Below are 13,638 nucleotides of genomic sequence, written 5' to 3' on the forward strand. Positions count from 1 at the left end.
CGACAAACCATTTCTTTATGGACCTCGCTTTGTGCAGGGGGGCTTTGTCAAGTTGAAACGGGAAAGAGCCTTCCCCAAACTGTTGGAACAAAATTGGAAGCACAGAATCATCTAGAATGTCTGGAGGGTAAAGATTTCCCTTCACTGGAATTAAGGGGCCTAGTTCATCCACCAAACTTTACAGTTGGTACTATGCATTTGTCCATCAGACTACCAGATGGTTAAATTTGACAAACTGACTTGTTGGAAAGGTGGCATCCTATGACGGTGACACGTTGAAAGTCACAGCCCTTCAGTAAGGCCATTCTACTGCCAATGTTTGTCTATGGAGATTGCATGGCTGTGTGCTCGATTTTAAACAGTTGTACACAACAGGTGTGGCTGAAATAGCCGAATTCACTAATTTGAAAAGGGTGTCCACATACTTTTGTATATATAGTTTATATATATTTTTCCACAATATTAAGTAAATCGCCCCATAATCAATTGCCATTGAAGGTTCGCCCCTTCCATCATGCTTCCCTCTTTTGCTGTCAAAAACGGAATATATGCCATTATTTCGGATGCTTTAAACATAATCGTATACTTGACTCAAAGCGAATTGTTTAAACAATGTGCTGAAAGGGTGGTGTCACAAAACGATTCTCAAAATATACCTAGTCTGGTCCCCAAGATCCCAACTCTACCTGCTGAGCAACTGTTCAGGTAACAAACCCTGGATGAAGAAATACTAACTACATTGAAGTACGGTGTCCAGTAGAGGTCGTTGTTTGAAAGCAGCTTGAAATCGAAGAAAAACCCGGAACCACGTTGAAATTGCTGTCAGAGGAAGGCCCTAAAAATGATCAGAGACTCCAGCCAGTCTAGTCATAGACTGTTCTCTCTGCTACCGCACGGCAAGCGGTACCGGAGCGCCAAGTCTTGGTCCAAGAGGCTTCTAGCCACAAGACTCCTGAACATCTAATCAAATGGCTACCCAGACTATATGCATGCACCCTATTATACGCTGATGCTACTCATCTATGCATAGTGTTAGTGTTCAAATACTGGAGAGTTGAGACCAAATCACGGACGCTGGACAGAGTGGATTTCAGTTGTAACAAAAGACAGTTTTAATGAGTCAGAGATATCTTGTCCCGCAGTTTTACGTGCACGGACCTAGTTCACATGACTCGGCAAGGAGCCAGGTGAAAAAGAGGCCTATACAATGGTTACACACATTTTTATACATAGAATAAAGTAGGTGGAGTCTTGTCGTTTCGGTCTTCTTGACTGGTCGGAGGGTTGGAGGCGGGCCTTGCTCTAGCCAGAGCGGGCCCCATTGGTGCACAGCAAAAGTTCTTTGCTCTTGGGACCGGCCAGTTAGAGGGAGATGAGATGTGTGTTTATATAAGGAAGAGGGGGTCAGTCTTCTGGCTGGGTGTATGTGTTCTTACGACGGAATGTCTTTGTTTATATGAGCTATGTGTATGAATATTTATATAACAAATCCCCCTCTTCACGTCTATTAGACGTGAAACTTATAGCAGAAAGGTGGCGGTTGCAATCGTGGGTATACATAAGGTGGTGCTCCTAACCTTGTCTGATTTGCATGGTGGGTCTGTAGGTGTAGTGCTACGTTTGGGACGGGAGTGATTGGAGGGAGTGATATCAGGAAAGGAGTTAGGGACATGTGTAGGGGTTGGTGTATGTGATGTGGCAGGGTGAAATAGTTGTTCAATTAACCATGTGAAAGTCCTAGGGTTACTCCAAATATCAGTATGAATATCACAAATAAGGGACCAGATATCCCCAGCCTCACCCAGAGAGGGAGAAATTTCCCTCTAACTGGGCGAGGTTCCCTTCTCAGGGGAGGCGGAGTTTGATGCCGCATCACCTGAGGAAGGAGTGTCTTCATTTGGAATCGAATTTAGGCCGCTCAAATCAGCTCTGACTTCAGTCAGTGTTCTAGAAGGAATTGGGGCTGGGGTGCAATGTGTAAGGCGGTGTCAAGGTGTGCCTGATTTACCTTTGACCTGGACTGAGTGTGAAGTAACCTCCTTCACTTCGTACGGTCCAGTCCACCTGGGTTCCAGCCACTTTCTCTTGTGGACTGTAACCCTCACCCCGTCACCAACCTTTACCTTCAGTAGTGTCGTGTCCCCCGGCAGCTCCCCCTCCTGGACCTTGTGAACCTGGGTAGAGAGTGCTGCAGAGAGAACCGTCAGTTTTTCACATAATTAGACATTACAATTTGTTGTACATCAAGGGCGGGCATATGACCTCCCTCCCTTGGTGGACCATGCATGACTCTACCAGTCATTATCCCATGAGGCACATACTTTAGCTATCTTAGCTTTTGCTTTTGGTTTGACGTTCCACCAGATTTTGGGATTGGGGCCTGTACACAGATCCAAATCTGTGGGTTATGCCAAATCTTTCTTCCACCTGTCTCAGGTGTTTGTTAAATGTGAGCCATTTGTCAAATTTGATTTGTCTTGGGATGCCATACCTGGGTATTAGTTTGGTTTGTAGCCACTTAAAAGACTGACCTAGCATCCTCCCCTTTTGTTAGTATTGCCTCTACCCATTTGGAGAACCTATCTACTATGACTAGGAGATAGAGTTTGCCTTTAGATAAATTTTTGGGGCCCATGTCGGTGTAGTCTATCCTAATATCCTGAAAACATGCATTAGGTATTACGTATGAGCCCATTGGTGTTTGATATGGTTTCTTTGGGTTGTGTCTGTCACAACCATTGCATTCGTCACAAAATAAATAATCGTCATAAAATAAGTCAGTCATATTTTTTATGTGAGGGTGCCACCAGATGTGCAGGGCTTTTTGGAGGGTCTTTAGTTTGCCTTCGTGTGTGGGGCCATGTGCTTCTCATAAAAGTTCTGGGTCCATCAGTGTGGCCTGCTTCATGGGCATGGGCTGAGTCTGTATAGATATTCAGTCTTTCCTTTTCCTCTGATGAGGACCTGCGTCAATCCGATGATTTCAGCTAATTTGGCCGATGCTGGTTGAGGGATGATGGCTGATTGAAGGGTGACATCACGAGGTGAGCTGTTTTTTCAATAGCTTTTGCTACTGCAGCAACGTATCTGGAGCATGTTGACTGTCCTACCACAATGTGGTCAAGTTTGAAGAGTAGTACATCAAGACCCTTCTCTCCCCCTCTTGTTTCTGGAATAGGACGGATGAGGTGAATCCTTCCCTTTCAGAAACATCCAAATGGAACTTGTTCTTGTAGTCAGGTGCAGTCAGAGCTGCTGCCGCTGATAGATCTGTTTTCAGGAATGCTATGGCTGTTGATGCTTCAGCCGTCCAGGCCAGGGGTGCATGGAGGTTCCTTGATCGTAGGATGACCGGTGCTGCCACCCCCTCTGGGCCACACCCAATGGTACAACACCTGATAGGTGGGGTCAGGTGCATCATGTCTTCGTCCCAGTCTGCAGTGTAGAGGCAGTCATCAGTTTCTGTTGCATTGAGTGTGCAATGGATCTCAGCTTGGGGAGTCTTATATGGGTGCAGAGTGTAGATTTGAGCTTTCAGTTGGTTGAACTTAAACTGGATGTGAGGGGTGGCAGGCCCTGTGGGTAGGCATTTTAGCCAGTACACTTCTTGGGCTTCAGACAGTGTGGTCATCGGCAGGAGTGGCATCCTCATCATTCTTACTGGGTGATCAGGTGTTGAAGTGGGAGGGTTGGTTGTAATCTTGCTGCTCCTGTTGCATGTGGCTAGATTCTGGGTGGTTGTATGCTGGCTGTTGCTGATGCATGGGTGTGGGTCCTGGTTGCTGATGTTGCAGAGGTGGGTTTCCCCCACTTCCTCTTGCTCTCCATTGCTGTTGCTGCGGGGAGAGTGGTTTCATGCAATCTCTGGCAAAATGACCGGTAATTCCGCAGTTAAAACACTGGTAATTTCCCCCTCTGTGTTGTCCAGTGTAGGGACCCCGTCGAGCCCATACTGGGTGTTGTTGTTGCAGGATATACTGCTGTGGGTGAGGGTATTGGGGTGGTGGGGCTGCCTGCTGTTGGATCATCTGAGAGACAGTCTGTGCCACGATTTGGGAGATGTCTGTTTTGGTTCCCGGCTCCTTCGTTTCTTCCGCCACCATCTGTTTCTTAGGTTTTTCTCCTTGTTGTGCTTCCTTCAATTGGAGTTTCAGGAGTTGTACCTGGAGGGACTGCACCTGGCTCTCAGCACCCCCTCTTTCCTTGTTGTGCTGGGTCACATGGTGGTGCACATGCGTATTGAATTGGGTCAGAGGAAGTGCAATCAACCCTACCGTTCCTCTGAGTTTGGTTTTAACATCTCCAGGACACCCGTTGACCACCATTTCCTTCCACATGCTGAGTGTGGTATCAGTGTGATCGAATGGTTCTTCGTGGACCGATCTCCATGTGGTCTTAGCCCTGTCCAGGTATGCTGCAGGTTGCTCACCTGGGTTGATTGTAAAGGAGGATAAGGTGGCATGGTTTCTTTCTGTAGGGTATGCTCTCCGTAGAACTTCCCATAATCTGGTACGGAAGTGGTCTATGGGCAGTGTTGGGGCCCGCCATCCAAGGTCAGCTGCTGTCATGAGGGCCTCCATGGTTCCGTGGTCGGTGGCTCTTGCTAGAAGTGCTTTCATGTCTCCTAGGCAGAGTTGCAGGCCTGACGTAAGTGTCTGCAGTTGAAGTAGCCACGCTGAAGCTCCTCCATGTAGGCTGGGCATCTGTCCCATCAGTGTTGTTAAATCAGTCATTTTCCAGGGCTGGTACTCCACAGTGTGTGCATCACCTGGTGTCGGTCGCAGGGGGTACTGTCCTGCCATCTCCTGCTCTCGCTCTCTTCTATCAGCAATTCTGGAGGACCGACGGAGTGTTTCGGACCCCATTGATTCGGTAACTTTGGTTACTGTTCCTCTCCTTATGCCTACCACACGGTAGGCTCCCTCTCTGTTGTTATCTTGGTTAGCTATTAGCTCCCTGAGTTCCTTAGCTCGAGCTATTGATGATTTCAGCAGCTCCTGCATCTTAGTCACGTTTGGAGCTCCCATCGGAGCTGGGGTGAGCACCATGTCAATTTCTTCTTCGTTTTCGATGTCCATGTTCTGATGACAGTCCTCCCTATCCGTCTGATAGAAGTGGTTTGAATCTAATCTTGTTTGTAGGTGTCCTCTGGTTTCAGAGGTGAGAGAGTTCACAGAGGAGCATTGCGGCCTCCGTTCCTGGGGGAGGTCTCCTGCTCCTGGAATCCCAGTTTCGAACTGTTCACATACCATATGGCCAGCCGTTATCCCCAGGGTAATTTCCCCTTTTAACTCCCCTTGGTCTATTCTCAGAACTGGAGCCTGTATTGTGGGAGGTGCCCTGGGTAGGAATGGGTTGTGTGACGGGCTCCGGTGATTTTGTCCCTTTGAGTATGGCTGGGGCTGAACTGCCTCCATTGTCAATTGTGGATATAGTGAGGGAGAAACGGCCACAGGGGGATCCGTGGGCAAGTTCTCAGGCGGAGCTTTAACATCCCCCGACGCCACAATAGCCACGCCCATCATGTCTGGTGTGTTTTTGGGCAGCACCCTCCTACTCTCCTGTATGGCCCATGTACCTATCTTGAGCTCCCCCTCTGCTCTCTCTCTCTCTCTTGTACCTACTTTTTTGAACATGTGTATGTTGTTTCTCTCCGCCTCACTCGCTTTTGCATGCTCTACTGCGTCCTCTAATTCTGTCTGCATATCTTGGAGTTTCCCCCCTGTAGGTGGTCCTCCGCTAAAATAACCTGCTTGTGTCCATCTTATCCGTAATCCTTTCCACACTTTCTCCACTTTCCCATACTGTTTTTTACCTCCCGCTCTATCAATCATACTCTGATCTAAATAATCATTGAATTTTAGTTTGGGCGTGGTAGCTGCAGACATTTTATCTAGTTCGTCTGATAATGTGTATAATGCGTTATTTAGGTATATTCAATTCTTACTATGTGGTGTTTATTTCTATCGTTGTATGCTTAGCCTGTCCCTGGTCGAGACAAAGGGGGTTATCAGTATGTGACGCCCGCCACGTGTGTATTTCACCGGTATTTTATTTGAATTTGTTCAGCGATTCGTTTAGGTATTTTCTATAAATGATTCTGCGATTTCCTTTTGGAACAATATATCAGTGATGCGGTTCTATAACAATTTTCAGAGTAATTCTAGCTCTTTAGGAAATAAAGATAGAATTTCTAGACAACTAAGAGTTGTTCAGTGAATTATTTAAATACTTTCTGTAAACAATTCAGTAAATTCCTTTATGAACTTATATCAGTAAATTCCAGCGATTCTATAGCAATTGTCAGAATAATTTTAAACTTTAGGCAATATCAACAGGAATGAAAAAAAAAAACGAAAATCAGTATTCCAGCCCGGCTGCTGTCAAAGTTGCACGGCCATTCGATACTAAGGTGGCTTTGTCTTTCAGCACGTGTGCCTAATAGCCCAGTTACGTATCCCAACCTACTCCGCGACAAACGTTTCTTTCAATTTAATTTCCCCCATTCCCAAATCATGGAATGTCAACTCTGGTTCATCTTATGTTTATTGTTTGATGTGCAATAGCCACATCATTCCCGATCTCTGTCTAGTGGAAGGCCAAACTTACATATCCTGTATCTACTCGACTACACCTCTTACAAAACCTATTAAATAATACACAGCTTTTTTAATAGGGCATTTTTCATGCAGATTCATTCAATCCAACCACACCTCCACAAGACCTATTCGATGTTATATGTATCAACAGGAGATTTTACTTGCAGATCCGGTTCATCTATCATTCAACTATAACCACACCTCCACAAGACCTTACTTGCAGATTCGGTTCATCTATAACCACACCTCCACAAGACCTTACTTGCAGATTCGGTTCATCTATAACCACACCTCCACAAGACCTTACTTGCAGATTCGGTTCATCTATAACCACACCTCCACAAGACCTTACTTGCAGATTCGGTTCATCTATAACCACACCTCCACAAGACCTTACTTGCAGATTCGGTTCATCTATAACCACACCTCCACAAGACCTTACTTGCAGATTCGGTTCATCTATAACCACACCTCCACAAGACCTAACTTGCAGATTCGGTTCATCTATAATTCATTCATTCGTATGAAATTCTCATTGAATTTCCAACATCCATAATTGTGTCCATTACGTGTTAAAACACAGCCACTATTTAACGTCACCTCTATACACAACCCAATACATATATAATTAGGACAGTTTTCTATGCAGATTTCAGAACAAATAGGGTCCCTGGAGGAATTTAACACATTGGTCAATCACAATTCACACATTCCTATTAAAATAACTGAGTATAGGCCCATTAATAAGAATATATATATATATATATTTATTTTTTTTTTTTACAAAACAAGATATCTTTAATCAATGTCTTAGGTTCTTATGTAAAAAATTTGGGCACCGATTCATACTCACGCCCAGTACTTTCTGATCAAAATTTGGTTTAGACTATAATACAATATGCAGATTTCGATATAACGGGCTCTGCTCACCTTTATATAGAGCGCTCCGATCAGATTTCCTGAGGCAAGATGAATGGCTGGGGAAGTCACTCTTCCGTCTGATTTTTAGCCGTGATCAGTCTCGTCCTCTCACACTAACTTATAATAGATCGAATTCAAGAACAACCATCCTCTGCTACCAATTCTGTTAGTGTTCAAATACTGGAGAGTTGAGACCAAATCACGGACGCTGGACAGAGTGGATTTCAGTTGTAACAAAAGACAGTTTTAATGAGTCAGAGATATCTTGTCCCGCAGTTTTACGTGCACGGACCTAGTTCACATGACTCGGCAAGGAGCCAGGTGAAAAAGAGGCCTATACAATGGTTACACACATTTTTATACATAGAATAAAGTAGGTGGAGTCTTGTCGTTTCGGTCTTCTTGACTGGTCGGAGGGTTGGAGGCGGGCCTTGCTCTAGCCAGAGCGGGCCCCATTGGTGCACAGCAAAAGTTCTTTGCTCTTGGGACCGGCCAGTTAGAGGGAGATGAGATGTGTGTTTATATAAGGAAGAGGGGGTCAGTCTTCTGGCTGGGTGTATGTGTTCTTACGACGGAATGTCTTTGTTTATATGAGCTATGTGTATGAATATTTATATAACAATAGTCACATTAATAACTATATTTACATGTACATATTACCTCAATTACCTCGACACCGGTACCCCTTGTATATAGCACCGCTATTGTTATTTTACTGCTGATCTTTATCTGTTTGTCTCTTATTTTTTTAAAGGTATTTTCTTAAAACGGCATTGTGGGCTTGTAAGTAAGCATTATTTCACTGTAAGGTTGTATTCGACCGATGTAACAACAATTTGATTTTAAATCAGTGGGATTTTGCAACCAATTGAACTACAATCCCCAAAGCACACACATCCCTGGATCGTTCCTCTTTTCAATTCGCTGCAGCTAGTGACTGGAACGAGCTGCAACAACCACTCAAACTGGACAGTTTTATTTCCATTCAGTCATGTCTCTTCATTCAAAGACTCAATCATGGACACTGACAGTTGTGGCTGCTTCGCCTGATGTATTGTTGTCTCTACCTTTTTGCTGTTGTCTGTGCCTAATAAGGTTTGCACCATGTTTTGTGCTGCTACCATGTCTTCGGTCTCTGTAGTGCTGTGGTGTGTTTTGTACAATATTTTTAATCTCAGCCCCCGTCCCTGCAGGAGGCCTTATGGTAGGCCGTCATTGTAAATAAGAATTTGTTCTTAACTGACTCGCCTAGTTAAATAAAGGTAATAAATAAGACCCAGAGACAGCCTCCAAGATGGCCGACCGTTGTTATCAACATACTTTAACTCACGGTCGCATACGCCGATTCGTGGGGTCTGACATCTTACTAGTTACGGTTTCAGAAGTCCATTATTATTATTTTATTGCATTACACGAACCAGTGGTGGAAAAAATACTTAAGCATCATACTTGAGTAAAAGTAAAGATACCTTAATAGAAAATGTCTCAAGTAAAAGTAACCCAGTAAAATACTACTTGTGAAAAAGTCTAAAAGTATTTGTTTTCAAATATACTTGAGTATCAAAAGTAAAAACATCAAAGTATACATCGTTTTAAAAATGATTATATGAAGCAAACCAGACAGCCTAATTTTATTTTTTATTTATGGATAGCAAGGGGCACGCTCCAACACTAAGATATCATTTACAAATGAAGCATGTGCTTAGTGAGTCCGCCAGATCAGAGGCAGTAGGGATAACCAGGGATGTTCTACCATAGGGCGGCGCACAATTGACCCAGCGTCGTCCGGGTTAGGGGATGGTTTGGCCGGGGTAGGCCGTCATTGTAAAATAAGAATTTGTTCTTAACTTGCCTAGTTAAAAAAAACAAGGGTGTGTGAATTAAACCATTTTCATGTCCCGCTAAGCATTCAAAATGTAACAAGTACGTTTGAGTATCAGTCAAAATGTATGGAATAAAAAGTACATTATTTTCTTTAGGAATGTAGTGAAGTAAAAGTAGTCCCAAATGTAAAGTGAAGTACAGATACCCCCAAAAAAGACTTACGTAGTACTTTCAAGTATTTTTACTTAAGTACTTTTTTCACCTTTATTTGACCAGGTAGGCTAGTTGAGAACAAGTTCTCCCTTTACACCACTGACATGAACATTGTACAAAATAATATACAGATATCACACATAGGAAGGAGCCCATTACTACATGCACACTAGCACTGGAGCCCAGCATGAACCGTGAGCTAGAGCTGGGTTCTGGATCTTGGGGGGGAGGGGAAATATGCAGGCAAGAAGCACAATGGAGGACCAAACCTGCCATAATTAGAATTAAATACATTCACACAAATGTATACATAAATATATAAATCCACACATAATTAAATAAATGAGCAAGGAAATAAAAAACTGCCAAATGTAATTAATTTTCTCTACATATCTGTATGTATTTAATTATTTATCTATGTATTATAATTATTCAAACTTTAATTCATTTTATTAAATATTTATTTCGGTACTTCTTCCTCCAATATGATAATGAGGGTTGTCAGTCAAACGTCTGTAGGCGGTATCTAACAAACTATTGGTTGATCAATGTCACGTGTTTCTCCACTGCTTTTTCCTGCTTTTGCACCACCTATGTGAAGCTAGCCACAATAACGATTTGCCAGAATAGTAGAATTTACGGTTTGCCTTCAAAATAAAAGTCCCACATTGAAACTGTCAGACAGACACAAATACTGGAATCATCCCATATTTTAACTGGATACTGCTTAACAAGTTTGGAATGTTATATCAATTCAACAAAAGACAATTTGCCCCCCAAAAATTGTTAATCGCACTGTGGATTTATTAGACTTCACAATTGCAAAATGTGTGGGCTCAAAACAGGTGGGGCTATTAAATTAATCATTGTTAATTAACAGCAAGCTGGAGAGGTCACAGTCAAACTTAGATGCATAACGTGAGCTCTGTTGAGGCTGTCCCGTTAGATCTCTTATATACTACTTACACAGACAAGTCACATAGGCATTTTTCATAGGATTGGTTCCTGCAAAAAAATAATACAAATTTCTGCAAATTTGTATTTTTTTAAATAAACATTTTTAAAAAAATGATTGGTTCCTGCATGTGTCTGGCACGTCTCCTATCTTGATTTATATAACATATTCTGGGCGTTCTGCCAGATGGTCCTAAAGAGGGGATCATGACGCCCCCCCCTCATATCGTTACCAAGCACAGGCAGGAAACAATACTTTTTTATGACACGAAAGACAAGATGAACATTTAATGCTGTCTCTTCACATGATACATTTTCTCTCACAAAATGTTATTAACTGTGAAGAGTTTACACAAATAGTAGCGTCGTAGCTCTTTTTGAAGGACTTAAACTGTGGGAAATCACCTCACTATTCAACATATTGCACATTCGTATTGCAATGTACAGCTTTACCTGCGGATCTTGGGTACATGAAATGGGGTGTCCAGAGCACAACTGTGAAGAGTTTACACAAATATTAGCGTAGTGGTTTAAAAATGACATGATCAAACTAAGCTTCAGACGTCATTAATCACGTAATAATGTTACTTTGAAACGAGCATCAGTACATTTGGTGCTTTCAGGACAACTGGTGCCGCGTTCAAAACAACTGGGAACTCGGAAAAAACGAGGTCAAATCATGATGTCAGTGATTTCATATCGGAAAGTTGGAGCCAAATTGTGGTCGCGGGCCAAGAAAGTTAGGTAACACCTGGTTTAGTGGGAGGGGATATAACTCAAGAATGCTGGTATCATCCAAGTAGTATGCTATTGTGTGTGTGTGTGTGTGTGTGTGTGTGTGTGTGTGTGTGTGTGTGTGTGTGTGTGTGTGTGTGTGTGTGTGTGCGTGGACTGCAGATACACTGCAGCCCTTCTATGCTACAGCAGACCCTTGGGAAATATCCACATACTATATTTCACCTTGCTGTAGCACTGCCATAAAACCCCTGACACTTGGGGTTAAAATCAAGACAAGGCATTCTGCTTATGTATAATTTAAATGCTTCCAACTCTGAGTAACTGTTTCAATCAGAGTCCATGTATCAGAAGCCCATTCGATGTAACTGTCTGACATGACTGGATAAATTAACCAGGATAAATTATCTAACCATGCAGACATGTCTCCTGTCAAGTTTAGCCCAAGTGATCTTCGTTATTTTTCAATGACATTGTCTCTGAGATCAATTGTACCCTTGATTCTCAATCCCAGTTATTTACAGTTTTGCTATATTTCATGTCAGCAGTTGTTATGAATCGTAATGAATGGCTTTGAAAATATAGGCTAGTGTTATGGAGCTGGTTAGATGGAGTGTTGGTGCGAATAGAGCCTCTCTTAAACCGGGAAGGAGATCTTTAGTCGGTAGCTGTGGTTTGAATTAGACGTGACCTCTAGCAGTGGGATTCAGTTAATGTATGATTGACTCTCTGTCACACACACACATCCTTCATCCATCATAGGCTGGAATGGGCTGATTCAGTAGGAATGGCCTGCTGAGTGAGTGGGACCTCAGCTTAGACATCCGCCTCCCTTTTACATTGTGCACAACAAGTCTGACACGTATTTAGGAGGATAGGCTATAGGTCTCTAGGTTGTTTTCTCTTTGAAATACCCAGATTTTCTACAATTTTCATGATGTTCGGACTCGGAATGCAGGCCCAGGCTATATTTGATGGTAAGCCTTCATAATTATAAATAATTGATCTAGGCTACAGCTCAAACACTGTAAAAACCGAGAAGTTGTTTTCATGAGTACCTTGGTTGTTTCCACATTCCACCTCTTAACAGCCAGTGTTGTTTCTTTTACCTCAGGTATCGAGAAGCTGTGTTCTAAGAGGGATGAGCTGAACCGTCAGATCCAGCAGGAGGAGGAGGAGAAGGGTCGTCTGCAGCACGACATCCATGTCCTCACCGAGAAACTACGCCGCGTCAACGAGAGCCTGGCCCGACGACACTCCGTCCGCGCTGACTTTGACCACACCATCGGCGAGACCGAGGGTGCCTTTATGAAGGTCAGGACCAGCCAGGGTTTAGGGTTTCTATTTTTCATGAGAATTTTTTAAAATGTTTTTCAGTGTTATTTAAGTCTCACAAAACCATGAAAGCATATTATGTGAGCTTTACAGTACATATCAATTTGACTGCAAAAGGACCTGTAAATGTACTGGGTAAGATAACATTCTCCATGTCTTCTGTTCTCAAAGAACACTGGATGGAATTATTTGCAGCAATTCCAGACAGCAAACATCCCACGTGTTATCTTAATATCCAACTCCCTTGGTGTTACTAAGAGCATAATAGCAGAGCAAACAAACGCCCGTAAGTGTTGTTAATTAAAAACCACTGAGTGCTCAGAGTCAGACTCTTCAAATCAAATTGTTGCACAGCAGATAGTCTGATTAAGTGGTTGTCTAGCTGTATCCCGATCCCACTTGACTCAGTCTATGGTATTTCATACAGTAAATGCAATGAATCTTATGTTGATTCATGTCTTACTCTCTCTAAGATTCTGGAGAGCTGTCAAACACTGCTGAGTGTAATAAAGAAGGAAGCAGGAAATCTCGGCAAAGCCACTGAACCCGGAAGGAAAGACCACTGACATCCAGACTACCGCTCCTAAACCTAACCTCTCACCCAGGCACCAGCATTTCCCCTCACCCTTGTAACTGTGCACTGTTTGTACACTGAACAAAAATATAAATGCAACATGCGACCATTTCAAAGATTTTACTGAGTTACAGTTCATATAAGGAAATCAGTCAATTTAAATAAATTCATTAGGCCCTAATCTAATTTGAAGGTGTTCCTAATATTTGTATATACAGTATATTTATGTAAAATGTTTTGACTTTGTCTAATACTGCTGTTCACTGGCATACTTATTTTATACCAATTGAATCATTTTAATAAAGATGATCTGTGAAGAATCCGGTCTCATTTGCCTATTGCAGTGTATGGGACACGCCCAGAAGTCATTCCTTGGGTTGTTTTTCTTGAGTGCTAGTGTCTTTCAACAGCGGCACACGAGACAAACACACACACACTCCCGGTGAGATGCTGTCTGACACTTTGATATGTAATTACAGGTAA

At 42.8% G+C, this 13,638-nt stretch overlaps 1 protein-coding gene across 2 annotated transcripts; it reads left to right on the top strand.

Annotated features, from left to right (window-relative positions):
- The first annotated feature begins 11,982 nt into the window (after window positions 1-11,982).
- LOC110509364 (Sjoegren syndrome nuclear autoantigen 1) lies at window positions 11,983-13,475 on the top strand. 2 transcript variants are annotated; one of them, XM_021590268.2, is made up of 3 exons: window positions 11,983-12,223; window positions 12,361-12,560; window positions 13,055-13,475. In XM_021590268.2, the coding sequence occupies exons 1-3, from the start codon at window positions 12,181-12,183 to the stop codon at window positions 13,145-13,147; spliced, it is 336 nt and encodes a 111-aa protein (XP_021445943.1). In that variant the 5' UTR covers window positions 11,983-12,180; the 3' UTR covers window positions 13,148-13,475. The 2 variants fall into 2 exon arrangements, with proteins under 2 accessions (XP_021445943.1, XP_021445942.1); XM_021590267.2 differs by having other exon boundaries at window positions 11,983-12,560.
- Window positions 13,476-13,638: the final 163 nt, after the last annotated feature.

The sequence above is a fragment of the Oncorhynchus mykiss genome, chromosome Y (assembly GCF_013265735.2).
Source record: "Oncorhynchus mykiss isolate Arlee chromosome Y, USDA_OmykA_1.1, whole genome shotgun sequence".
In the NCBI taxonomy this organism is placed as follows: Eukaryota; Metazoa; Chordata; class Actinopteri; order Salmoniformes; family Salmonidae; genus Oncorhynchus; species Oncorhynchus mykiss.